The sequence below is a fragment of the Trichoderma aggressivum genome (assembly GCF_033847375.1).
Source record: "Trichoderma aggressivum f. europaeum strain CBS 100526 chromosome Unknown scaffold_033, whole genome shotgun sequence".
Lineage (NCBI taxonomy): Eukaryota > Fungi > Ascomycota > Sordariomycetes > Hypocreales > Hypocreaceae > Trichoderma > Trichoderma aggressivum.
Window position 1 is genome coordinate 292834 of NW_026946399.1, and position 27899 is coordinate 320732.

At 47.4% G+C, this 27899-nt stretch overlaps 8 protein-coding genes across 8 annotated transcripts; 4 read left to right on the forward strand and 4 right to left on the reverse strand.

Moving 5' to 3' along the window:
- Positions 1–2279: 2279 nt before the first annotated feature.
- On the forward strand, positions 2280–3372 carry Triagg1_7515 (uncharacterized protein; the record flags this gene model as incomplete). Its single annotated transcript, XM_062902259.1, has 2 exons — positions 2280–3196; positions 3252–3372. The coding sequence occupies 2 exons, from the start codon at positions 2280–2282 to the stop codon at positions 3370–3372; spliced, it is 1038 nt and encodes a 345-aa protein (XP_062753572.1).
- Positions 3373–3679: 307 nt separating this feature from the next.
- Triagg1_7516 (transcriptional regulator family: Fungal Specific TF) lies at positions 3680–5681 on the reverse strand (the record flags this gene model as incomplete). The annotated part of the gene is made up of 6 exons (XM_062902260.1): positions 3680–4327; positions 4390–4644; positions 4718–5004; positions 5083–5154; positions 5225–5461; positions 5618–5681. The coding sequence occupies 6 exons, from the start codon at positions 5679–5681 to the stop codon at positions 3680–3682; spliced, it is 1563 nt and encodes a 520-aa protein (XP_062753573.1).
- Positions 5682–9244: 3563 nt separating this feature from the next.
- Positions 9245–9862, forward strand: Triagg1_7517 (uncharacterized protein; the record flags this gene model as incomplete). The annotated part of the gene is made up of 1 exon (XM_062902261.1): positions 9245–9862. The coding sequence occupies one exon, from the start codon at positions 9245–9247 to the stop codon at positions 9860–9862; it is 618 nt and encodes a 205-aa protein (XP_062753574.1).
- A 750-nt stretch (positions 9863–10612) lies between these two features.
- Positions 10613–11836, reverse strand: Triagg1_7518 (uncharacterized protein; the record flags this gene model as incomplete). Its single annotated transcript, XM_062902263.1, has 1 exon — positions 10613–11836. The coding sequence occupies one exon, from the start codon at positions 11834–11836 to the stop codon at positions 10613–10615; it is 1224 nt and encodes a 407-aa protein (XP_062753575.1).
- A 760-nt stretch (positions 11837–12596) lies between these two features.
- Triagg1_7519 (uncharacterized protein) lies at positions 12597–13565 on the forward strand (the record flags this gene model as incomplete). Its single annotated transcript, XM_062902264.1, has 1 exon — positions 12597–13565. One exon carries the CDS (start codon positions 12597–12599, stop codon positions 13563–13565), a length of 969 nt encoding a protein of 322 aa, XP_062753576.1.
- A 1129-nt stretch (positions 13566–14694) lies between these two features.
- On the forward strand, positions 14695–16637 carry Triagg1_7520 (uncharacterized protein; the record flags this gene model as incomplete). The annotated part of the gene is made up of 3 exons (XM_062902265.1): positions 14695–14959; positions 15008–15491; positions 15554–16637. The coding sequence occupies 3 exons, from the start codon at positions 14695–14697 to the stop codon at positions 16635–16637; spliced, it is 1833 nt and encodes a 610-aa protein (XP_062753577.1).
- Positions 16638–17036: 399 nt separating this feature from the next.
- Triagg1_7521 (uncharacterized protein) lies at positions 17037–18138 on the reverse strand (the record flags this gene model as incomplete). The annotated part of the gene is made up of 3 exons (XM_062902266.1): positions 17037–17170; positions 17232–17988; positions 18052–18138. 3 exons carry the CDS (start codon positions 18136–18138, stop codon positions 17037–17039), a joined length of 978 nt encoding a protein of 325 aa, XP_062753578.1.
- Positions 18139–19434: 1296 nt separating this feature from the next.
- Positions 19435–21000, reverse strand: Triagg1_7522 (uncharacterized protein; the record flags this gene model as incomplete). Its single annotated transcript, XM_062902267.1, has 3 exons — positions 19435–20258; positions 20327–20598; positions 20696–21000. 3 exons carry the CDS (start codon positions 20998–21000, stop codon positions 19435–19437), a joined length of 1401 nt encoding a protein of 466 aa, XP_062753579.1.
- Between the last annotated feature and the right edge of the window lie 6899 nt (positions 21001–27899).

Sequence of the window (27899 nt, forward strand, 5' to 3'; positions counted from 1 at the left end):
ATGCTACCAATTGCGAAGGGCGACCCGGGCGGGAGAACGAGCTTTAATATCACGAGAAACCTTGGCCATCGCCACGGCATGAGGGGAAATGGATTGTTTAAAACCCCATATATCATGTACCAGAGGACTGGTTCGTAACTGCTGAGGCGCCGCCACGAATCCTGACGGTGGCGCTGACCCAGGCTCTCGTAGACCCTGAGAGTAGAGGTATCTGCCGTGCCATTTCACATTTCGGTTTCTCCGCAGATGTCTCCAACAGCAAGCGGAAAAGCTTCATTCCATTACGATCGCCTCTAGCGCAGATACCATAACTAGGGGCGTATGGTAGCTATTCGGAAGGGATTCATTCTTATATTGAGCAGCATGACAGTCTGTCAGCTCTGGAGACGTGACGTCGGCAGTTCATGCTGTTGGTTCAATGTGGCTTCAGCTGCTGCCATTGAGTTCCACTGATTGGATGCCATCTCGACGTGGCAAATATGGGCTGTGGCTGATGAGCTGATAAGCTGGGGTTAGAGTTTGACGGCTGAGCTGGGCTGAACAAGCAGCAGCTGATATGGGGTTTGCACATGCATGGTCTTGACATTTGAAGGCTCTCAAATCTTTTGGCACGTGGGCTGCGTATATGAGTTGGTGCCAGATTAGAGCCATCAAACAGGGTTTATACTGCGTGTCGATCACTATCGAAGCTTTCCTGAATAAGATGTGTGCAAATTACATAAGTGCAATTCATGATATCGCGTGATTTGCTCTATATCTTGAATGCCTAGATTGAAACCAGGTGTTTCGCAAGTATAGTCACCGTTATTTCGCCGACTGCTATGTGGGGAAATGCCTGCTCAATGTACGTTGCGAGTGTAGTGGTATAGATGGTGTAAAAGAAAGAGAAGAAGAAGGAATGTGAGCGTACCCAGAATAGTTGGTTACTTGTACGACAACATCAACGGAATCCTCGGTGCTATCAGAAATGAGTATAAAAGCGAGGCAGTGATTAAAGAATTCCGTTTTACAGAAGAACACAATGTGAAAAAGTATAGTCGCAACAGACTCTATGTAAGACTCCTAGCTTGCCGGGTGCTCCGTGCAAATTGCGCACTTAAGCGACTCCATTCACATCTCTGTCGTAAGCACCTTAATATAAACGACAGAAGCCATCGATCGCTCTGGTAAATTCAATAATCGTTAGATGCCCGATATCAGGCACAGTTCCTTAGATTACAGCATCAGACTCTGATTATTACGGCAACGTGACCAATGCGCCGCTCGGTCTTTGCCGGACCTCCGAAATCCAGGCTTCCGCGAATGCAGCCTGCTAACCCTTGCATCCTGCGGAGTTTCTTCCCGAAGGCTTTCCTAAACCGATCTACACAGCTTTGCAATAACCAATAATTTTCATCACGGTAACAAGATGCTGTGGGTGCCTTTTTCTCTCTCTTTTGCGGTATTTCTTGCGTCAAATGGAATCAGATGAGCTAGAAGGTAACACAGAGTTCACGTGTGATTTCTTGTAGACAACGGCTCAGACAGAATCTGGATCCGAATCTAGTGCTTATAGAGGTTGGCCGCGATGCAAAGAAAATCGCCTTTTTCACTGGACAATGAAACGAGCCCGGTGCTGCCAATTTCTTTCCTACCTTGGAATCTGCAAACGCACGTCTCCATCCGGCCAAAGTGTTGTAACATAGCACCTCGCGTCTGTGATGCTTATTTACTGTTAACGCCGCCTGCAGTGCAGCGGCATTCGCTTTGCACCGCTTGCCGACTTCTCGCGGTTGCATAGATGCCGGTTGCTTATAACCTCTCCTTTTCCACTTACGACCAGTAGATGTAGCCACTTCTCCATTAACGCCGGCGATCTATCGAATGAGATCAGATATTCTACCATCGTGTCGATGCTCATTTGTGCGTTAGCGGGAGCCAATCGCGCCAAGCTCATGTAAACTCGCGGTTGATCGGCACTAAGAAGGTGGCTAAATCCGTTACCTGTATTGATCCCATATTGATAGCAGCATGGCGTATCCTGCAGGATTCGACATTATGCGACCCGGTAAGTCCAGCCCTTGACTGTCGGAGAAAAGACGTAGAAAGGCGCGAGACGGAGTTCGCAACTCGGAAGCATAAGACAGGTATCTTTCGAAATGATCATTACTCAGTGGTTAAGTTGATATATAGAAAGCGTAAATCTATTTAAATTCGAGGCATTCTCTCACAGCTGTAATCATCATTATTGACCATCATTCACCCAAACCCATAGTCATTACACAAAGATTCCCGTTTCAATGGCCCCAAAATTCGACATCACCCCCAAACAGCGAGCATCGCAACTTGCATTCATTCAACGCCAGCTCTTTAGGTCGCCTCCCGCATGGACTCAAAACGACGCAGATCTCAGCGGGAAGACTGCTATTGTCACAGGTTCCAATACAGGCCTAGGATTTGAGTGCAGCCGTCAGCTTCTGGATCTTGGCCTCGACAGGCTCATTCTTGCTGTTCGCAGTGAAGCAAGTGGTGAAGAGGCGAAGAAAACATTGTTATCAGGCCTAAAGCCCGGCAGAACTGCTGCTATAGAAGTCTGGAAGCTTGATCTATCGAGCTATGACTCGATCATGGCGTTTGCAGAGCGCACCAAAACGCTTGAGCGTCTTGACATAGCCATCCACAATGCAGGCCTCATAAAGAACGGTTTTCAGAAAAACAATTCCACAGGTCATGAAGAGACTATCCAAGTCAATTATCTTGCCACAGCTCTCTTCACCTTGCTGCTACTCCCAGTATTGAAGGAGAAGAGCATCTCTGGACAGCCTGGGCACCTTGTCATTGTTTCGTCCGATACAGCTGCATGGGCGGCGTTCAAAGAGAGGAACTCGGAACCGCTGTTGGCTGCTTTTGACAACCCCAAATCTTTTGATAGCCAAGATCGATACGCCACGTCTAAATTGCTCGGTCAAATGTTTTTAACAGAGCTGGTCAAGAGGGTACCGTCGTCTGTCGCCATAATAAACGCTCCCAACCCTGGCCTATGCAAGTCGAGTCTTGCTCGCGAAATGACCAGCCCATTTCAAAAAGTCTTTATGGTGGTATTTTATTTTCTTCTTGGGCGTCCCTTGTCGGTTGGAGCACGCGCCTTTACGGATGCAGCCGTAAAACAAGGAGCGGAATCCCATGGGCAGTATCTCGAAGATGGAAAAGTCCAGCCGTAAGTGCCTTGATTCAACAGCCAGATGACAATTTGCTAATATTCTTTGTGTTAGAATGCCACCGCTTGTGTATGAGCCCGAAGGCGAAAAGATTGCGGAGAAACTTTGGCGAGAAACCTTGGATGAGCTTGCTTTTGCAAATGTTGCCAAGATTGTCGATTCTTTAAGTAGGTAGCGAGGTACCGGCAGATGGATACCTAGGTAGTGATGTTGTTACACACAATTCTGGAGAGAAACGGTGTATTTGATATTTCGCAGTGGTAGTACTGTTGAACTGGGTTGTCAGTAGAATGGAGTTCACGGACGCGGGACATGTTTATTAGTAAATCCATGTCTTTTTATCAAGTTCATGACTACTTGTTGTCTTTTTATTTACGCAGTGTACATTTATTATGCCTAGCCCAATTCTATATGCAATATCCAGCGCTGTCGCAAATGATCCAAAAGCAATTTAAATGCAAGAACAATGCCTTCACGGTAGACTAGATAGATAAGAACGGCACACCATTCGCACCAGTAATAGCGTTGATTACGAAAGGTGAAGTAAAGGTCGGCGGCATGCTGCTGGCACTAATCACGGCATTCAAGAGGAAAAGTGCATCTGCTTGCTCGGGTCCCTGCAAGTCCTGCTGAGCCCAAAGTTTCTTGATCATTTCCTCCGTCGGCCCCAGGTTATTCATTGGCCTTGCTTCCATGGTGCGGTGGATTGTGGTGAGAATCAGTAGGCGTTGCTCATCAGTCTCTGCTTGAATAGAGAGGATGAAGAGCGGAAATGGCCTGTCGTACAATCGGATCTTTTCCAGAAGAACGAACGCCTTGGCGGCAGCACTTTGGGAGGTTGTTGAAGACATGAACGCGCCTTTGACTACCCGGTCGACATAGATGATCAAAGCAAACTGGAATAATCTGTCGTTCATGCTTTCTGTAACCTTGCTGATGGTAAGGTCTTCCGCTCCCACATCAAAACAGTCGCGTAAGTCGTCAATCTCTTTGAGTCGCAGCTCAAGTTCATTAATTGCCCGTAAGCGTTTGATGGATAGGTAATTCGGGTCGTCTCGATTTTTGACGAGGTCCATTGCTTCGCTCAAGAAGTCTAGTACTTCGGGAGAGCAGCCAAGCATGTTATGCATCTGGGGGTTAAAGACGTCAGCAACAGCGTAGTATGAACTGATGAACGGTTAAAGATTCTTACCGTTATTAGATCTATGTCGTTTGCTGAATCAGAAACGAGAATATCTGACTTGGCCATTATTTCCATCTGCGGAGTGCGCTGCTGCCAGTGCTTTATACTAAACTTGTATAACACTTTATGGTAGCGGACCCAGTTGAGGAGGATGGCGCAATCTCCTGCATATTTGCGATGGATATTGAAACCAGAGTTGACAATCTTCATGCAGCCATCGAAATATACCGACCAATCGTTGGTCTTGCCACTCTGGCTCAGAACCTAAGACACAACGCAGGCACAAGGTTAGAATCTGTATAAAGATTTGTAGGATAACAATCCCATCGCATCTTACCTCGTATAGCGTCAAAAGCAAGCTAGTGGCAATAGCCTGTGGCCGAGATTTGTTATCGAGGCCCTGCGTGAGGGCGCCTTTAAGATACGAAATCGCGAGAATCTTGTATCTTAGGGCCTCATTTGACTTGTGTAGCGACAATAGCGAAATCGCATTCATGGAGTGACGGAGAGAAAGAGATGGCACGGTGTTATCACCAAGCGACATCCGGTACAAGAGCCCGCAGACATCGTCATGAAACGTGCCTGATGTGACAAGGCGGATAGCCGTTGGCAACTGTGGCCCATCTGTAATGTCTCAGTATATCGAACAACAATCGCGATGATTACATCTCATCTCGTCAAAACAGGCGAGCTCTGACTTACAAAAGCCAAGCTTTGATGACCATATGGATTGGCTAGGTGATATCGATGGCGTCCAAGCCCCCATATGCTGCACTATAACTCACGATCAGACAAGGGGTCTAAAGAGCGGGAGGGGAAACGGTGAGTTCACAATGAGACTAACAGTGCGCTCCCGTATCAACGTGCTCGCGATACAGGCTTACATCCCAGCTAGATGTATTGAGGAATACGACGGGATTGGCTCGATATCTGCCCCGGCTCTGGACGTCGGCCATGGCCGCACGGCGCTTGTCGCCTTTCCGTGGCCAGGATAGATTCTCACTGTAACCCGAGCATGTCTTGCCGCGCATCTTGCAGGCCGTGCACTCGGGCAGTGCCTTGTCGCATGCGATCTTCAGTACTAAGAAGGGTTAAGTTAGTCTGCGATCATCCAACATACGAGTAGCATAATGGCTCTCGCGTTGTTGTTGCCGCCAGAGTCCAGGAGATTTGCGTCAAAACCCCCTCCATCACGTAACTCGGCCGACACTAGAGATGAAATGAAAATATCACGTACTGCGACAGCTGGTACAGGACTTTTTCGCCTGGGTGGTGCGACCAGTGGTGCATAGTGTAGCCATATTGCCTCGCTATCCTTTTGCGCTGAACACGCTCGAACGCTATCTCGACAGAACACAGATGGATCGATGAATTTTATGATGACATCCCACACGTTCTTGAGTCTCGTGTTTGAATGTCCGGTTGATTAATAGAAGGCTAAGCCCGGAGTGGAGTCTCGAGCCAAACTCTTCAAGCCACCGTCAAGTTGCTGCACAAGTTTATGTTGAGAAACAGACTGGACACTGGACACTGTACACAACACGGCGTCATGTGACTTGTAGCGGTTTTGAGCCCATGTTTACCTTAGTCATAAGCCAGAAGATGGTCGATATGCGGTCGTGATCTCTAATCTTGGAAAGTATCAAGGTTGGTCAATCCCTGCGGTTCTGGAATGGAATTTTATCTGTTTCATGGCATAATTCACTGAGCTATCGAAACTTTTCTTGTTACGGGATACCATATGTAATGGCTTATCCTTAACTTGTGTATAGTAAGATAGGACAGCCCACTCATGATACCTATTTTTCCATGTTACGAGTACCATTACCACTTGCCTACTGAGGCCCATGTAGATCATCTCTCTGTAGGATAAGAATGGGAGATATTCATAATCTGAAATACATTTTGCATAAAGGTATATTTTCGTCTGAAAAAGATTGCATTAGAGAAACTTTAGTTACAGTATTTTTATTCTTACAATCACTACCGGGTAGCGTTAGAGCATCAACGCCGCGATTTGTTTATCTGCTGATGAATCTTGCCATATCCGCCATTTAAAAGCGAGGAACTGGATAAATTTCTGCAGAATCCCTTTCGTATGTTGAATCAAGTTTATGTATTTGTTTGAGGTACATTTTATTGTTCTCATACTCTATGGGCCTCATCTTCTACCGTCGCTTCCCCGATCCATGAGTTGATGTACTTCATCAACAGAAACCTTTAATAATTCCCGGTTTATACCCCAAGACCTAGCCAGAACCTCTGGCACGCTCTTGAGAGCCGCATCTTGCCATCGATTTCCATATCTAACCAGTTCCAATATGACCGTAGTAGTCGGACAGCCATCAAGAATACATCTGTCCCGTCATTTTCCCTCTTGGCAATGAAACAATGTGATTTATAGCTACTACTGAAAAGCCAATCATATGCATTTATGAATACAACGAGCTGCTGACGTACACCGTTCGCTCTGCTCACTACGTGCGTGTGCTTGGAGAGACAAAATGTTGAATTGGATCTCCTTCTAACCGCATATATGTTCTATGAACTTATTGGTGATAGTAGAGATGGCGTAGCGGCCTATTCCTCCATATATGCTTGGAAACAAAATGTTTTATTGCGGCAATTAGACGAGTTAGACAATTGTGCGAGTACGCCCCACAACACAGCTTTATGCCTTTGGTCGTAGGATCTTTACTGCGGATTGGATTCACTTGCACCTTCTACAAAGTGTTTATGGAATGGCCTTTGTCAAGTCGCTTCCTGGATTTCTCAGATTGAACAAGTAATCTGATTGGCGCGGTTTAGCAGCTTTGAAAGCGCTGGTGATATCGATATCGAAATCAGCCAAGGCGCCCTCGCTTAATTGAGTGGAAGAGCACCTACTGTAAACATATGCTTGTCCGATATTTACCAAGAGCGGTTTCTTCACTACCATCAGGTGTCATTGTTTGGCAAGAAGTCTGGATGGTCCAATCATGGCATGGGCACAATGGCAACTTGCAAGAGAAATGATTAGCCAACATGATTACTCCAAAGATCCACCCTCCCTTCCTTGGGGCAGAGCTTCGCTTATCGCGCTACACATTGGACAAAGCAGTTTCTCTTTTCTGAGGCATACTTCGGGGAAGAAACTATTATAGTACTTTCTTCCGTGATAACCTGGCTTGGACTGCTGCGGTCACTGCCTGTATGGTCCTGATATTAACCGCAATGCAAGTTGGTGTCGCGATGAACGGCTCCAAAACAACCCTGTCTTTCAACACGCGTAATATGCCTTTACAATGCTTGCAATTCCGGTGCCTGTAGGTACAGTTAGTCTGATATCTCTACGCCGTAATCCGGCTTACAAAAGACTTACGGTTGATTTTTGAGAAAAACCCAGCAAATGCCGTATTAGCTTGAAGCTTTTGATAGCAACGTATATGATGCTGTCTTTGCGAGAAGTTAGTGTCCAGCTCTCTTAATATTTCGTCAATCGACCCGCCGGATATCTCGTCATTTTGAAGAGGCTAGTCGCATATGCTCATCTCGCCACTGCTATGTCCTACACAGGAGGGCGTGACGGAGTAGACAGGCTACATAATCTGGCTAGGGTATATCCAGAGGCAAAGATCTCCGGGAAAGGGTTCAATAGTCCTGAGTTCCATGGTAGCAAGTTGCAAGTGTGAGACACTTGCAGCCTAGATGCTGGGTATATGAGACTACAACTTTACTCATATCCAGTCATACTCCGCTTCTCGTCTTGGCATTGCACAAACAGGTTTGAGGTTGCTGGAAAGCATTTAGGCAATTCAATTCATGTGCAGAAGAGGGCGTACCGGTATGTGATTAGTTTCCGCCGGAAAATATCCCGCTCTCATCCTTGTTGCATATCATCGCGTCATGAGCGCCTCTTGGGCATCGATTCGTATTCCAGACACGAGACTGTGTCATTGTACGGACTTTATAAAAGCATTCAAGGAAAGAGTCTGCGACTTAAACATGCGGTAGTTATCTCCCCGGGAGTGGATCGATTATATTAATCTCCTAGTACCGTTTGAGAGGCGGTATTATTACCGATGAATATTTCCCCGCGTCTATGGCTTATCAGATCATCACCGGTTTAGTATATTTGAAATGGTAATCTGATTAACCACAATGAAATACCTTCCACTTTTGGTACAACTGCCATAACGTTACAGGGAAAGTTGCATGATTCGCATATATCTACATACATGTAATATATAATCTCGTCTAGCTACAAATGGAAGCTGCTCAACAATTTTTGCAAGCGAGCTTCAAGAATCAACGGATTTAGAAGATTGGACAAGATGGTGATGTCCGAGATTATCGCAGCTCGAGCACGTGAATCAAGCGTGTAAGCCGTCAAGCTACTTCATGAGTATACCATTTGCAAATGAACCGAGATTTACTCTGGTGTAGATAAAACGTCTGTAGTATACAAAATAGCTGCTCTTCTGTTTCGAGTTGCACTTGATATGTCTACCTTATCAACATCACCTATACTTGAGGTTACATCTCAGCATTAGTTGGTGCGCAAAGCATCAACAATTGGGAATCGCTGTATTCTCCGCATGCAGAGCACCCTTGTCCGCATGAATGTACCGATGCAGGTTTTAGCTCGTTAATCGCGCTCAGCTTGACTACGTCTCTACCCGACGGTAGTGGTACAATGTATCACCAAACTTCATGCGCCTTCCATGTTGTTACCGCTCGGCAAAAAAGCCGACTAGAATTATAAGAAGCTCAAGAAGTCAACCCTATTCATATCATGTTCCCCTGGAGTTCTCAACAAACACTATTCTGGCTTCTCATTCAACACTAAAGAGTGTAAACCAATTCCACTATGTCTCATAAGTTGATGGCAACTGCCTTGGCTTTCGCCGCTGGCGTATCTCAAGTTACTGGACAACTCTGTGCCCAGAATGTTGTAACCACAACCGCGGGTCTCACATTCTACCTCTATGACGACTCTATCCCCGAAAACAACTTCAGGCCTCTTCAACTTAGGCCCAGCAAAGATGGCCAATATAGCTATGTTGCCATAGACAATAGCTCTCCTCCGCTGCTTGCCAACCTCGACAATGGAGTTCTTGTCAGTGAAGGTCAGAACTCTGATGGTACCATCTTCGACTTTGGCCCCAAGGGCTTCTTACAAAACTACACGGAAATTCCTCTTTTACACCCTACTCTTATAGGCCAGCTCGCCTTTGCCAATACCTCGTCGTTTCCTAATGCATCTGACCCCAACTGGCTCCTGGGGCCATCAGGAGGCACCAACACCTACAACCTCTGGCACAATGAGCCCGTCAACACTCTCAACGGTATGCAGATCTGCGAGGCTGATTTCGATCTCAACGAGGATGGTACTCCATGGTATTATTTCCAATATGTCGATTGGGTCACTTACTACCCGCCTGAATGCGAGTTTGTTGCAATCTTGACCAACGTTAGTTCTGTTGACCAGCCAACATGTTAAATGTACATGGAGGCACGCCAAATGCGGACCAAAATGCCCATAACGAAGGACTAGGTTGGAATGGAAAAGATAGGGATGCGTGAAAAGGGGATTTATGAATTTCCACATGTCTGCATGGATAACGGCCTTTGTATCTTATAACAAGTTAACATCATATGATACGAAATAGATTACCATGAGATATAAGATCTGCAAAGGACAGAGACTTGGAAAATAATGATTGATGGAATGCATCGGGTTAGTCAACCGTGAAAATATACATTGCAGCTATGACTGCTTTTAATTTATGGACACGTAGGAGCATAAATTGTCGAGGAGTCGCTGGTGACTGTCCAATCATCGAGCTGCGTGAAACCCGTGAGGCTCAAAATCGAAGCCGAAGTTGTCTATGAGTTAATAGATATTAGCAAGGCAATTCCTCTGTCACCAAAATGTAAGAGGTACTAAAGCGCTGGTACGATTTCCATAGAGTAAACCAGCCGTTGGCTAACATTTACGTCAATTTTGCCCATACAAGCTGCAGTCACGTTCAACACATTGTTCAAACATTATAGATACTTTGCTGGTTACTACAAACAGACCTATCTACATATTCTGAATATTAAAGTCATTTTCAGATGGTGCAAAGAGGAACCATTGGGGCGGAGCTGTGATGATAAGGATGCAGCGAATCGCTCTTCTTGCCACGGCATCTGCAAGAAGGCTTCATATTCCGATTTATTAGTGACATGTCTAGCAGAAGGCATGCATTTACCCTCCACCATACTCGAAAGGACTATTAGGTTCTGCTTCATATATGTACAATGTGCTGTTTCTCTGGTCCGGAAGCCAGTAAAACCGCAACTTCCCATTTTCCACGCTCACATCCATCGGGTTTTGTGTCATTCTCACCCCAAGCGCACTCTGAAGCATGATTGGCACTTCAGCCAAAGGCTGCATTGTTTCAGTATGAACCAACGCAATCCCGCCGAGACTGTATTCGCCATCCAGCGCGGTTACGCCAGAGCAAAGCATTACGCTCGCGCCATTATAAAATTTACTTCGTCCCAGCCATTTACAGTCCTGATAGTCGACAAAATAGCTCGGATTGCGAGTTGTAGATTTGGGGGTTTGGGTGGAACAATCGTCAGCCACTCCGTCTTTGAGAGTCCAGACAGATGCATTTCGGCTTCCCCAATTGAGTGTCGTGAGTCTACTTTTGGTGGTATCGTGAACGATGCCGCCTAGATGATCGGTGTACCGTAGAACAGTCTGTGGTTTCAAGCTATAAGGATCTGCCTTATAAACATATGCTGTGCTGTTTGGCCGATACTGCGCAACCGTCCCCCAAATCCACCGTCCGTCGTAGTCAATCCCGCCGTTGTGGTACTCTTCTTCTCCCTCCCTTGTAACTGTCGCGTCGGCAATCCGTTCTCCCTTGCCATTATACGTCATCAAGTGAGCAAATCCTTTTCCTGGCGTCCGATCGGTGCCATTGATGGGATGAGGGTACTTTTGCGTCTGCTCGGTGTACTCCCCGCAGCTGACCACATAACGATCCGGACCCAAGCGGACGAGACCTTCGGGTTCAAAAGTGTCGCCATGGAAGCTAATGTTTGCGATACTCTTCCAGATCGTCGTTCTACCTAGTGTTTGAAATAGTTTAATAATTGTTTCTCCGTCGGAGGCCGCGTGTGAAGGGGGAAGTGGTGATGGCGCCAAAAGTGAGTCGTCATGGAGGGTGATGTTCAGAGGGACTGTCGGAAATGGCGCACAAGTCGCCGTTCCGTTGGATATTTCAATTCCAAGAGTTTCTTTAAGATGAAACCAAATGTCCAAATAAGGAAAAAGGATGGCGAAGACGAAGATGAATGTAGCGATCAGGGTGAGGATTGAGATATTCACCCTCGATGGCTTATGCATGGAGCTGGCCGATCGGATCGGGCCCGCGCTGACTTGGTGTTGGGAATTCGAGTTGTCATTATCACGAGGCATGGGCTCCTGATTTCCATGTGAAGCAGGGCGATGACAACAGAAAGGACGCAATCATGCATAAGTGGGTGTATACGAAGATGCGTGCTGGAGACTCAGGCTGAATAGCTCGAGCGAGTCTTTGGAGGAGAGCCGTCATCACGTGGCGTCATCTCCAATTCGTGAGGCTCTGTTTGCCTGTGGTTTTCCCATCTCAACTTGAACATGCAACTAACATACAAAGCTAAAGTCTTACACGCTTCTGCGGCTGCGGTATGCCGAGTTCAAGCTACGGTGACGTCTGTACAAATCCTACAATTCCTGCGTTATAGTGAATATGGCAGTGATTGGTGTTTAGGATTTGAACTACAGAGCATTTCTGCTGCAATTAGGCAATCATTTACTCAGCACAGATTCTAAGACAATGGCGAACTCACTGCTCCATCACTAAACTCCATGTCCAATCAAAGACGTCAAGCTCATCCATGTCAATTGCGGCTGCAATCTTGCGGCGGTGCAACTCGGGTTTCTTCTCTTGTCAAATGCGCCTTATTCATTTTGCTGCCTTACGTAAAGTCGACGCGTTCTCATCGCAGCCGCCACAAGCCAACCAGGCAGCTTCATTTCTCGAAACCCGGCTGCCTGGCCAGGGATTTGGCTGCCTTATCTCAGCGTAGGCGGGTTGAGCTAAGAAGAGGAAATATGCTACATAAAGCTACAGCTTTTGTATGAAGCGAATCTGTTCATCTATTTGATTCCTCATTCAAATCAAGACGCAGTAGTCATGGCACAAAACACATCGTTCAACCTGTCCGGACTGCCTTTTGAGATCCGCGCTCTCATTTGGGAGGCTACTTTACCCCCTGCACGAATCTTTCACGTCAAGGACACGACAATGGCCGGTAGGAATAGGATCTTCACCTTCCACCGAAGGAATCCCCCGCCAATTGCACTCCACATATGCGCCGAGTCCCGGGCCGCCGCTCTCCGGAATGGAGGCTTCTTTCTTGCCCCAGATCCCGGCACGGGGCCTTGGTTCAATCCAAAGAGGGATATTCTGTATTTTGATCGCAATCAGCGACACATGCTTCGCTCCAAGGATGGGCATACATGGATCAGCGGCTGGGAACAAGTCTTACATGTGGGATTGGAATGGCGAGCTTGGCTCCGAGATGTGCCCCGACAGACAGCTCCTGGTGATGAAGATATTCGGCGGCATTGGCGAAACGTCGTCAGAGGTCTTTACTTTCATATGCCTGCGCTGGAGGGCATTCACTATGTGCTCCCGCGCGTTCGTCACAAGGGAGGCGTGACCTGGGGCCGCGAACCATACAAATCCGAGCAGTATGAGACCCAGCTGGTACATTTACCAGGGGGAACGGAGATTCCGTGGGCAGGTGCGGGTATGGGAATTCGAAATGCGATTCATAACGGTGCAGCTGCGGGAAATGCAGCCCCAGGAGTATTGGTCATACCCGGAGCCACGGAAGGGAGCAGGACAACGTTAACTATGACGACGTGGGGGGATATTAAAGCTGATATGGAGAGGGCATTGGAGGAGGAGTTGAAGGGAGATGAGGACGAGCAAGTGGTAGTGCTGGACTGGACCTTGGCAAATGAAGACAATGAGGAGGAGGACAACAGGAAATGTGTTTTTCCGGGAAATCAGCTGCCAGAAGTCGTGGGATGGTGGCTTCTGAGACAAGATGCGCCACGTGAAACTCACCCCAGCATTAGAGAGTTCTTTTTGTAGCGCGGAGAGGAATTACACATGCTTCATTTCCCATCACATGTCTGTCAAACGGCGTCTTTGACAGACCAAGCAACCGAATAGTGGCCTGATGAGAACAACACATCGTGATCTTTTGTTCGTCATTCATATATTGGTGATACAGAGTGTCTCATACTCACACTGCGCAATCGCTTCAAGAACAGAACCAGGAAGCCATTACTATACGCACACTAGACTATTGTCTTCCAGAATTACAGATCCGCCGGTTTGCAGCACCAACAGCAAACCATCAGCTCACCATGAAGCGGTGCTTACATACATCTTATAGCCTGAAAAAAAAGTAAGGACTAAACAACGCCCGAGTGCAAACTTACTGCAGGCACGACATAAAAAATTAGTTCTATTTTAACTCAAGAGGGAGATGGTGAAGGTTAAAATTGAGCCTAAAATTACATCGACAAACGAACAAAGGAGAAAAAGGAAGAAAAATAGACTGGGCGTGTTCCCAAATCCATTACCGAAATTAATTGCCGTTTGCCTGGCCAATGCTTGCCGTCGTCAAACCAATGAGCAAACAACATTGAATCATCCATCAGGCTGGATCGGCGGTCGCCGCTGCGCCTGGCCAGGCTACAAAAGAGCCCAAAACTTTGTTTAAACTCGACAAATGATGCTATTTAGGGCTTGGATAATCAGCTCAGAGGATTGTTCACTAAGAAGAGTAGCTGCAGATTTGCTGCGCTGGCGCGCTTATGAGGTGCCAAGTTTGCTAGATCCTACAAACCGAGACGAGCTGAAAGCGGATCGCGGTCCACCAGATGCGGTGGGCTACCACACACGGTCCCAATCAAGGCTTTGCACCAACACGCATGCTGTATCTCTGATTGTTTTTGTTTCGCTGGCCCGAGTCCAGGGAGGCGGGCGTGCAGGGGCCAGTTGCCGCCGGATGACGCCTATCGCAGCTTCTATCCGTCTCAATATTGATCTGAGACATGACGAGGCTAAGTCTTCGCCGAAGGGCCATGGATTTGGGTGGTGAGACTGAGACATGTTGGCCGAGTGTAATATGATATAACCTGTCGTTCCCTTGTGTTCTCGACGCTATTATCTCCAGGGGCCAGACCATCTTCTTCGATCTGCTCAACTCGCAATGGCACGGCTATCCACGATCCTCTTCCTTCTCCTTGCACAGTTGCTATCAGCATGGGCGCTTCCAGCCTATGTCCCTCCCGTGCGGGTGCGTGAGTTTAACTTCACTCTGACATGGGCAAAGCACGCTCCAGATGGCTTCTCACGGCAAATGTTCTTGATCAATGGCCAGTCGCCGGGCCCTACCATCGAGGTTGATCAGGACGACTGGGTAGTAGTGCGTGTCAAGAATCACTCACCTCAGAATACTACTATGCACTTCCATGGTAAGTCGACTATGATGTTTTATTAGCAAACAATGCTAATTTCCAAAGGCATTGAGATGTTTGGCACACCATGGTCCGATGGTGTCCCTGGACTCTCTCAACTGTCCATTCCGCCTGGTGGCCACTTTGTCCATGAATTCGCAGCAACCCAGTATGGCAGTTTCTGGTACCACTCGCATTTCCACGGGCAGATTGAAGATGGTCTCTATGGCCCCATCATCATTCACCCTCGCCCACAGGACCCAAAGCCTTTCCATCTGATATCTTCCGACCCTAATGCCATCGCCGCCATGATTGACGCTGAACGTAACGTCAAACCCCTTGCCATTGCAGACTTTAACCACTTCACATCTCAAGAGAAGTGGAACATTGCACTGGCCAGTGGTGTCGAGGACTCATGCTATGATTCCATTTTGTTCAATGGCAAGGGACATGTGCAGTGTCTTCCCAGTGCAGAAGTCTCGGCCAACTTAAGCGATGATCAAAAGGCGTTTTTGGCAATGGGCAATGCAACTGCCATGACTGACAAATCGTGCGTTTCACCTCAACTTCACCGCGGTATACGCCTATCAGTACTAATGCAAGTTTATATAGATGCCTGCCTCCTGCGGCGCTCGCTGCATTGGGTAACCCAGACCAAGCTAATCTCACTGCCATTCCTGCTAGAGCCTTTTCCGGCTGCAAGGAAACCAAAGGCGCAACTGAAGTTATTCAAGCGCAACTATCGTCACTTCCTGCTCATCAGTGGCTTGCAATCAACATCATCGGCTCCATCAACTTCATCACATCGATGGTGTCTATTGATGAGCATGATATGTGGGTGTATGCCATGGACGGATCATACATTCATCCCCAGAAAGTACAGGCCCTCGTCCTCACCAATGGTGATCGATATAGCGTCATGGTAAAAATCACCAAGGCTGGAAAGTTCAGCATTCGCTGCAATGCCATTAGTATTCCACAGGTGCTAGTTGGAAATGCCGTCTTGGAAGTACAAAGCAACTGCGGCAAGACTTACGGAAGCGAGTCGAAGCCGTTCATCAGTATTACAGGAGTGCCGTTGTCAAAGAAAGTAACGTTATTCAACCAGGCCACGGCGGCGCCATTCCCACCGGAGCCAATTGCGCAGAGGGCTGATGTGACGTATAAACTCGACATGAAGCTCGATGGGGCTTCATACCTTTGGGCCTTGAACTCATCTCGTCTCATGCCCAGTGCTCTCGACAGCTCTAGCGAATTACCCATCTTATTCCGACACCCGGAACCTGTGCAGAACAATGTGACCATCTCAACCTTTAATGGTACATGGGTTGACCTTGTCCTGTTCGCCAGCACAGTACCAATGCCGCCTCACCCAATTCACAAGCACAGCAACAAAATGTTCCAGATTGGTGCCGGCGAGGGCGAATTTGCTTGGGATTCTGTCGAAGAAGCAATCAAGGAGAAGCCAGAGCTTTTTAATCTCGTGAACCCACCCCGTAGGGACAGCATCGCATCGCTACCCGCCATCACCGGCAAAACGTGGGTTGTGGTGCGATACCAGGTTGTAAATCCGGGTGCGTGGCTGTTGCATTGCCACATCAGCAACCATCTTTTGGGAGGCATGTCTATTGTTATTCGCGATGGAATCGACAAGTGGCCGACGGTTCCCGATAAATATTTGGATTGGAAATTCTGAACATGGAAGTAAACTGAAAGATTTTCGTTATAGAGCTGATGTAAGAAGAGCAATCGCTTTCTATCTTGCCTTATGTCGTATGTATGTTCGTGAATGCAGTTTACGAACGTTGGACATGTATTGCTTATGCTTGGCTATGGGAATGATTTGGGAAACTAATTATGAATCGCATGGAAATAGGTAAAGAAAGGGAAAGTGTAAATAAAGAGTATAATTGATTCCAAATTTGACGTAACAACATAAACCTAATCAAGCAACATGGTCGCTGGCTCTGGCTCCCACAGATGATTATCTCGCGAGTATAGAAAGCATCCGATTCATTTATCAAACCACTCCAACTCCGAAAGTCTAGAAAAAAAGAAAAAAATCCCTTGGTCCACATCCTCAACGCATTTTCGATTAGACGTAAGGCTTGATCTGAGCCTCAGTCCAGTCCCAGAAGCTGCTGGCAATACCAGTGCCGCCTGCGGACTTGGGAAGGGAGCCCGCAATCATCTCCTTGGAGACGTTCCAGAACTGACCCCACGGGGCAACTGTATCTCAGTTAGCCATCTGTAATTCTTAACCCATACAAGAGGTTACGAGATTTCTTACCAAAGGAGCCTGACTTCTCAAGGGTAACTTCGGGAGAGAAGGCAGCGAAGAGGTTGGTATAAGCACCGTAGATGGGAGGATACAGGAGGGTCTTTCGCAGGATGCAAGTCATCAGCTTGCCCTGAGTACGCCAGAAGTCGGAGTCGAGGTTGCCGGGGTTGAGGGGGATGGAGACAACACCAGCGGCCTTGTAGCGAGCCGCGAATTCAGTAGCGTGCCAGTAGTTTCCGAGCTTGCTGACGCAGTACTGCTCAAAAGCACCCATCTTCTCAATCTTGGAGAGGTTCTCAACGTAGTTCTTGGGAGAAATGGCCTCGGCGGCTGAAGAGGAAACCCAAACGACGCGAACAGAGTCTCTTGGTGCTGTCTTGGCGGTCTCGACGAGGGCAGGAGTCAGCGTCTTGGTGAAGGTGAATGTTCCAAGGCAGTTGACACCCAGCTGGAGCTCATAGCCTTGGCTCGTCTTGCTGCCAGGCTCGGGGTATCCAACACCGGCATTGTTGAACAGCAAGTGCAGGTTCTTCTCGCGGCGCAAAAACTCCTCGGCGGAGGCCTTGGCGCTTGGGATATCGGAAAGATCAAGCTTCAGGTAGATGAGTTCGCCAGCCGACTTGGTAACCGTTGACTTGATGCTGTCAATGGCGGTCTTGGTCTTTTCCTCAGATCGCGCCATCATGTAGACCTTAGCATTCTTGGAGTACAAGACCTGGGCCATAACCTTGCCGAGACCAGTGTTGGAGCCAGTGACGATGACAGTCTATCGAATCCAGCATTAGCGATCATGTAAGCGGAGGCAAGCGGGTGAGGATATTTTACACACCTTTCCCGTCAAATCTGGGACATCCTTGTCCGTGAATTTGGGGGCGCCCGGGAAGGACTGTTTCATGAAGCTCATAGTACCAGGCATTTTGGCGAGATTCTGTGCCTATTTTTTGTGGGGAGCTGGTCTATTGTGTTGGTTCTTGCGTCAATCAATAGGGAATCGGAACGAGTAGCAATTGGCGTCTTGAGGATTGGGCTTTACTGAGTGGTGTGTTATTGTTGATGGAGAGTTTGGGAGAATGAGACCAGAGCAAAGGCTCGGCACTCAGCTCATTATATGTGATTTTTTCTTTGTTTTGTAACATCCATTCACGTCATCTATGCAGTTGGGTCGCAGTCATCATCACAAGCCATTCGCGACGCTCTTTAGGCATAGTGACGGATTCTGAGCTCCGTGCCCGAGAGAATTCCTGGCCTTTGTGGAGGTGCGGACAACGCGGGGTCCGAGAAGAGCTTAGATGCAGAGCATTCGGAGATACGGAGTGGACACGTATGACAGGGGCATGAGCCAATCCGATGCTCCCTGCGGCGGTTGGTGGTATGGTGGCAAAGTATGAATCCTACCACACCATTGTCGAGATTGTCCGGTGCCTAGCATGCGGACGATTTGACGGCATTAAGGGACCTTGGCGCCGATACCACCGCAGGTTCTTTGTGCGAAAGTAGAGCCGATGGTGCATACTATGGCAATCTACGGAGTAATCTCCTGATGATCGACTACTAGTCTAGGTACTACTGCTAAGAACTAAGAGCGGATCTTTTATGTTACTCAAAGCCACCAAGTCCATCTTCCCATGCAAGGGCCTGTGAATCATCACGACAGCTAGGCTAGTCGTTATGGATTCGGTAGACATCAACTTTAAAATACGTAACTGGAGTGGCATATAGTATACCAATGGCTAATTACTCGACTATCTTTAGAATGGACGCCGGGATTGCTAAAGCTACGAGAGCTTTAATACATGTCCACCGTGGTATATCCTAGGTATCTTGTCAACGTCACCGGCGAAAGCATCGCAATTGAACCATATATTCAAGTAAAATCGGCTTGAAATGGCAGTGAGATAAGACTTCTTGATAATTCAACTTTTTCTCTTTATTCGACCTCGTAGCCCTTATGATTCTTTACTCTTAGGAAAAACGCTTGGAAACCAACAAAATAGCAAGTGCATTAACAAATTCCATTCATTCCTCCTGTAAGCATTATCATGGCTGAAACACTTCTTGCCTCAAATCCATCAGTAGAAACTTTCCTTCTGGCACTAACGTCTCCTTTCCTGTCTAAAAGACGTCCTCTGAAAATAAAATGTTGCAGCTCCGGTGAATCGCGACTCCAGCTAATCTCTCCTAGAGCAGCTGTCGAATAAACCGGTAGCGCATTTTATGCGCTAATGGATAATTCAGAGATCGTAGTCGTGATTCGAATCTCGTTCTTAAGACTGTTCTTTTCATCATAGTCGTCCGGCTTCTCTTTCCATTCCATCAATCCATTCGTAAAGCCAATAGAGGGCAAAAAGTTGAGCTTTGGGCCTGCAGAAAGGTATCCGCCCATGTGATCCGCAAAGAGCCTATCATTGGCAATGGGAAGAATCCAATTGGCCAACAGCTTGTGAACTGGCGTGGCATATGTGTGCATCTTGGCGACCATGTTGCTGATGTCCATGAGCTCTCTCATTCGCTGCTTCATCTCTTTTTCATATGCCGCAAATGCATGGCTTAAAGCTGTCCCGCTTGGCTTCGGTCCCTTGGTAGTCTTCATAATGTTGTGAATATTGTTAATCACTCGAGTTACTCCCTCGATAGCAGAGTTTCCACCCAGAGCCATGTTTGGATGAACCTTGTGGACTGCATCACCGGCCAGAACAATTCTGCCGTGATGCCAGTGATCCATCACGCATTCCTCAAGAGAGATGACAACGGCTCGAGTACGGCGTCTCCAAACTTCTCCGAAAAGCAGCTCTTCGGTGACGGGTTTATCCATGATAGTCTCGGCCAGGAGTTGAGCTTCCTCATCCGTGTGGCGTTCACGGTGAGGCCAGGTGAAGGGCTTATCGAGAGCAAAAATGACAAAGAAGTAGACGGCGTGTGGCTGGGATGTTGCGAGGAATGTGATTCCATTGTTGTAGGTCACGGTAAGGTAGCTATCGCCAAGCTCGGGCATGGGTGGCGTGGTCATCGCCAGAGTCTTCCAGGATGTTTTAAGGGCTGTGGTGCTGCAATGTTAGCACAATGGCAAAGGAGCATTACAACACACGGATGGTGTATCAACATACAAGTCTTCTCGGTGTTTGGTATCAAGCCAGGGGAAGTTTTCCCGGCATGTTGCCACATCAAGGTCCGCATGTGGCTGTGGACACCATCGCAGCCAAGCACCATGTCGCCAACTTCAACACTGCCATCTTTGAGCTTAACTTCAACTCGGTCCGCAAATTGTGCCACATCTTCGACTCCGGCATTCGTCCTGATATACGATTTGTCTGGTAGTCCGTCGTAGAGAATTTGCAAGAAATTTTGTCGCTCTAAGGGATAGAATCCAATTCCATGGCTGGCAATCGTTAGATTATGTCCATTAACTTGCAGTCCAACTTTCACAAAAGAATGCCAGTAACAAAGCTATCGACACTTCCTATTCATGAACTTACTTCTTCTCGACGTGAGTATACAAAAGATTGTCGTGAATCAGCCGTCCAGTTGGATCTCGTGAACAGAATCGGGAAATTGGGACAGAGGCCTCCTGAATTGCAGGAAGGTAGCCCAACTGATGCAGGACACGAAGGCCATGTGGCCACATGGATATACCTGCGCCAAGAGGAGGTGCAATGTCGGAATACTTCTCGAGAACAACATGATCGACACCGAGCCTCTGAAGAGCATTAGAAGCAACTATTCCAGCCACTCCACCACCCACGACGATGATCCGAAAGGGGCGTTCCGCTTGGTCCACCATGATTAGAGAAACAGGTCGTCCCTCTTGGTTATATTATTCGAGATCGTTCTTCTATGTTACTCGATCGTCGGAGTTGATTTTCAAAGGGGGTGGCTCGAAGAATCGGTCTTTCAAAGAGACCGGTGACACAGTTACTGAGCGGAAGACGCAAATATATATTGAGAGGGGAACAGAGTTCCATTGGTTGCTACATTATTTTCCAGAGGGGCTAGATCTAACCACTTCAATGCAACACATCCTCCGAGCTGTTGGAAATGTGATGATCTCGGCCCGCTTTGACGCAAGGAGTCTGCCACGGCGCCGGTGCATGAACCAACGAAGGTCACAGATCTACCAACATTAGTATAGCATCTTGTCACTGTCAAGGCTCAATTCTAGTCTGTAAGCTAAGGTAAGGTCATCTATGGTACCAGAAAACCCACGGCACAAGCACAATCTCTCATGATCCTCGGGGTGTATATCCCGACGTCCGATAAGGGCCACTCATAAGAGTATCCCAAAAGCTATAACACGCTGTGCTTACGTTAGATTATATGGTTTACATAACACAACAATGTCTCTACATACGGACTTTGACATTGGCGGAGGACGTACTTTCCAGGTTCTCGGTGCCCGGAGTTCCGCAGCCTGGGAACCTCAGTTGTCGATGGTAACCTCGGCATTGGTGATACACCCATATCAATGATACCAGTGGGATCCTATTAGTGCTCCACGTGGTACGACAGGGTTCCCGTAAGCTCGGCCAGATTCAACCCAATGAAGAGGCTGCAGACAGACACAAGTATCGGCCGCAAAAGCGGCGTAAGAATCCTAATAATTCTCGGGGGCGGAGTAGCGCGGAGGAAAATATCCGACTGGGTTCTGGTTCAACAATGAGTGACTGTTTTTACGTGCATTTAGAGCAATTGTTTGCCCGAATGTGTAACTGCCTACATGTAGTTGAATGTCTCGCCACACTCCCCCTCCCTCAGCGGAGTCCACCCTTTGATTTGCTATCTTAGGGCTTACCAGCAGATGATCATCACGCTACTCCATACATACAACATCTGACATCTATCCAAATCGCTTCCTCGTCTCGCCGAGCCCCTCCCTCCCCCTGTGGTTTCCTGTTTTAGAAGTACCGACTACGGCGAACGCCTCATGACAAAATAGCATGGATGGGCGCGACCCATTAAATAAGGATACCGACAACCCCGGCATGTCTCATCCCACATTAAGTCATCAACTGTCGTCTGCGCCTTTGCTAGAGCTTGGGGAACAGGAGAGGTGGGCTACCAGGAAACCTGGACAGTCTGGGGCAGTGCCTTGTGTCTTTCGTACATACATAAGGCCATCGTTCAGGGCCATGCGGACATGGATGGCTAAGTTTTTTATTACCCTCGGACAAAAGATAAATCCGCATTTACAGAAGCTCCAGACTTTCCAAACACTTAGCGGGTTCCACCTCGGGCCGCGCCTCCACACCGGTCCACACAGCCCATCCATCTTAGCTGGAGTTGCTGACCCATGGCCTTAAACCATGTCGGCCGCTTTGCCCAATCGCTAGGCCTGGTACTTTGCTTCTCTCAGGTCTTTGTTTACAGAAGCTATTGTAATACAGAGTAGGCGCTGCATAGCCCTGCTTCAGAATCGCAAGGAATGTAGCGGCAAAGTAAGCGCGGGAGCTGCTGTGGCTTTGTCTCGGGACTCATCTTGTGGCTTGGAAGCACTACACATACCGCAACGCAGCACTACGATAGCCTCTTGCGTAGGATATTCCAGAAGAAGTGCTTAACGATGGTTCTGCTTTTTTGTCTTCATTCTTCTAAATTTTGTAGAGCAAAATGTAGTATCTCTAGAAAACAATGTGGAGCAACTGCAAAATCGTTGGGCTCGGAGACTCCAGATGGGCTTTTCATCATTGCCTTGCTTGGCCTGTAATTGCATTACAAGTTGACATCGAAGGCAACATAGATCTGTAACTAGGCAACTTTGGAAGGAGTAAGATCCCCATTCAGTCGAATCATGCACATGTATTACTTATACTCATATTTGCGTATAGTTCTTACTAAATTCATGTCTCTATAACAGAGCCAAATCACGCCACACTGAGTACCGTTCCACGAACAATGCACGCAGTTTGTACACGACTGATATCTTCGTGAATTCTGAATTCTACACATATCGCACCTTGAACATAGTTGGGCAGCGTTGAGGCAAAAGGCGATTAGTTCATAGAGTTTCTTCACCAACCATCGCCGACCCCTAATCAGGCGCGGCTGAGTAGATACGTGACAGTCAGTTTGAATAAAGTTTAGTCACAAGTACTCCGTACGCAAGTAAGCCTTGAATCAGTGATCGATTTTGGCTAGGCTCTGTCATTGGTCTGTTTGTGGCTGCCTGAAAAGGGGTACTGGATCGTGTTGGGGGTGTATCTCCTTTTTACTTAGCAAATCGAAACAGGGCTAATATTATTGATAATTACCTAGTGACGTGGCAAAATGAATCCATTTGGTAAAGCATACAACCTCATTTCCCCTTTGCGGGTCAGCTATCGTCAACTCGACCTTGCAACGAAACATCCCTACATTTACCTCCGTTCTTATGGCCTTGTTCTAGAACACTAATGTCATATCATGTTGAAACAATTATGGGATAGTAAATCGTTTTATGGGGTCAATCATTCTATGGGAAGATTAAGTTCCATTTTCCTTGTTTACCTAAATGGGTGGCGACATAAAGGGGCTCAACGTTGTAACCTTTAGGGCGCCTATCAATATCTTGATGTAATTGACTCGCGAGACAACGCCGCATTGAATATCTCTTGACAACTCATATTAAGATTTTTAACTTCAACATTTCATTTGGTATTACTTGTCTCTATGTAAGGTCTCCAAGTAGCATTGAGATCCGTATCTATAGCAGAACTACTTTTTCTGACATGGACACAGACAATAGTTGGTAGCCTTTTTGCAACTAGCTTGTGTGCCTCTGGAGATATTACCTAGCTTGGTAACTAAATCCAGGGCCTAATTACATTACTACTAGGATATAGATTACTGACCTGCTGCGTATTGTTCCACTTCGCACAGAAACAATATAGTGTCCACGGCAGTTGAGGGAAAGCAGGCTTTTTGCCGTTTAGGAGGTATAATACTCCTATATTCCATCTAAATCAACCCAATATCAACTCATTACTACAAGGTGCTTCAACTATAGGGCAAAAGCGATGTCAAAGCCAAGTATTACGAAGGAAACTAACCTACACACCGCACATTCGTTGCGCTCCTGTATCAATACAATTTTGTCTGTGACATATGATCGTGATTATAATATTAGCAAAGGTCTATGTATCATGCAAATGAAGGCAACGGTGAACGTGTAGTTCTCAAATGCCGAAGTGGCCTATGTTCACGTAGTTGCGCGATAGTCCATGCGCTTTAGATACGACGGGTGCATAAGCTATAGCACTTAATTTGCTTTTTTTTTACATCATACTATGTACGCGCGGTTTACTAGCTAGCAAGTAACTCCTATGCTGCGCCTCTTTAGGAAGAAGCCTGTGTTACGTAGGACTTGGAATCCTTCGGCGTGGATGAATCGTCTAGCTTTCGGACGGCCGGAACTACCGGGTGGTGGGCGAGGGTCCGACTCGGAATAAAAAGCCAGAAACACGAAGGATCTGCAATCCCGCAGAACTTATGTAATCTGGTCCTAGATCAGCAGACAAAGAATTTAATAGTCTTTTATATGGATTTTAGATGAGCAAAAGGCTGTAGAAGTATATCCATTTTCATTTGTCAAAATGTTGTGTTATAGTAGGCAAATGACGCCACACTCTGGCTCCTAGTCTTTCATCTTGTTATGGTGACGATAACAGCATGTACTCCATACCAGTGACATATTTTTATAATGCTATACTAAGCACTAACTCTCCCTGAGGTTCGTGTTATCGTGTAGAAGTCGTATCGTAGCTGCATTAGATGCCTCGTGCCCCATGCTGCGTATTGTTTACTTTGGAAATTCTGAGGTAGTATTGAGCAGATATAAGCCACGTATCCATGGAGAAACTTCTTTTCTGCTACCCCCTCTTGAAACAACACCCCCGGCTTTCCCCTCCCTATTGCCCTGGGCGATTTCAACAGAAAGAATAAGCTGGTGCCGGCTGACAGATGATATGGAAACATTGGTGAGACTCCCTCCGTTCAGCTTAGAAATGTCCCCGGTCTTGTTTGACGGAGACAAAACTCACCCTAGACTGGCCATTAAAAACACCAGGTCTGTGCATGGAAGAGCATTGGATGACGGTACTCTGTAGATCTCAAGTGCTCTAGGGGTATGAAGGAGACTAGTCGATTCCCGGAACAGCCGCAAAAGATGGGATCCAATTAGCGCGGGGCGTTGAATACCTGTTAAAGCTGCGGAACCGCGGAGGCTTACATGTCGCTATATACAGCGAGTCTCCGGAGTGCTCCGTACGCCGTTGGAGTCGGCCTAAAATACCTCCTGTCGGCAAATGATCCAACGTGCCTGGGCGGAGCAGTGTTATGAAGCCTTGCCAAGATTACTGCAATATTACGTTTTACAGATACGTGTAGAGTATGTAACTGGGGAGACAAATTTCACGTGATGTATAGGAAGATAAGGATATTTGCGATTCTGTGGTACTGATCTTCCATTCTGTGTAAAGCTGGAGATTTTAGTTCCCGAAGTAGAAAGTGGCAGGGTTTTGATACAATGCCGGTACAGAACCATCGGCAAACACGGCTCCAGCAGGGCATGGAGAGGTGGAGTCCTCCAGTGTTATAACATGTGAAATACCGGGAGTTATGCACTGCGAGAGATAGATGCCATCGTGGTATGGATGGATAGGGGGATTGATAGACGTTCACCTGTAACACAGAATTAGTACTGATGTCGGTATAAGTCAGGAAGAGAGCGTGATATGGAGTATTCGCCTGAAACGGCGAAAAATTCTTTTTTGAGAAGAAAATGGGCCTTTGGCACTTGTGGGGTCTATCTACGCCCAGTTGTTAACAACGAGTCGAGTAGTGGCAGTTATGAGTACACAAAATGCTAAGCTAACTGATGAAATGGATTCCGGCTTAGGAAAAGAGTCAGCAACCATAACAGGATCTGCGACAGCCCCCGGCGGTTAAATCTCGATCTGTTGTAGCCTTGATGGTGGGTAGAACTGGGCCTAAAATCTGGTGCTAGCAGGACGACGCCGTTGTGATAGGATCGGTCATTTCAAGAGAGGGGAACGGACGTCCATTGGAAAATCCCCAAGCCGGGAAATTGGACACAGGTGAAACTGGGGAGAGCACTTACAGGATGCTCCGCAGTGAAATACGCATGGCGACCATGGCGACCATTGCGTGCGCCTTGGTGGCCGCGGAGCATGAAATGGCAAGGTGACATCCTGCTAGAAGGATGGGATCTGCCACAGGCTAATCTCTGGGTTTGGTGATTATGCAAAAGCGGGTGGCATTGAGGGAGCAGATCCCAGTCAGAGACACGCCCTTGCCGTTGACGGCGGGCCATGCTAAGCACAATTACAGCATCTCGTTTAAAGCTGGCTGAGGCAGGATTCTGTCTTTTCTTTGTCAGAAAAGCAGTGCTACCTCTTACCGTTGCCTAAGGTAGCTTGCAACATGTCTAGTGCTCAAAAGCCGCTATTTTAGGCCGAGTGTTGCTGTGTAAATGATATGGACATGTCCATGGGTCGGTAAAGGTAAGTGATGAAATGGCCGAAGCTTGCTTTTGCTCGTATCTTTGGTGCGTGTGATTGGTCCAATGCCGCGAAAAGATACCTGTGCATCGAGGCCATTCAATGAGATACGGGTAAGCACCAGAGGAGGGTTACGACGTGATGGAATTATTGATAGCAGCATGGGATTGCTGCATTGGCAAGGTTGCTCTGCTTACATGCGAGCGTTAGTTTTGTCGGCTCGCGCTGCATCCTCAGTCAGTCAGTCGTCATGTCTTGGCTTATTAAAAGATATGGAAACATTAACTCCACCGGAGTTTCCCAGCGCTCTGGTTATCCTGAGTTCTTGCATCCGGACACTATGTGCTGTGCAAGCATATGCATTGACCCAACGCTGCCATGTCACACCGGGCTGATGAAAAAACGTGGTTCATCGGAACTGAGAACCGAGGATATCACGAGATGGAGGAGAGATCCGGGGTGCCTGCATTGACGTCCACACGTGTTGCTTCTCTTTTGATGTGAACTCGTAGGCACTACTATTCGAGAGCCTTGCCCGCGTGAGGCATTTTTGTATTGGGCCGAGAACCAACCGAAGTCTGGGATGTGAATCGGGCTGCTTGATTGAGACCTGCACATATGGCATGTGGGCCTGGAGAACGAGGTAGGCGATGGGATCCATGGCTGATGGATGAACAATGAATGGGGTGGATACGTTATGTTTTGACTGGTATTACGGAGTAGTTGAGATGAACTTGAGCTAGCATTCCAGCTTATCTCCGCTGTGTACCCCGCGCGGTTCCTGTTACATTTACCCATACACACGTGTAGAGGCGATGATGAGTGCTAGCACATGTAAGTGTAAGTACATGTAGGCGGACAAGGGTCGAGACAGAGAGAGAGAGGGAGAGAGATATCCTAGCAAGGCTCAAGGCGGGTCATTCGCTACCAAGGTTCTCGTACGGAGCAGGCAGGATACTACAAGATTGGGACTCTCATGTACGAAATCCTGCTGCCGCAGAAACGTCGACGCTCCACCCTTGACCTTTTCGCCAAGCCCAAATGGCGGCACTCGTGTAAGCTGGGAAGCATCATCGCCTTGTCAATACCACCAAGTTTCTGTCACTCGTCAATGCCATGGTGTTTTCTGCAGACTTCTAGAATTCCAGGCTGCTGTAACGCAACCTTCCATGCATTGGCTCGTGTAGAA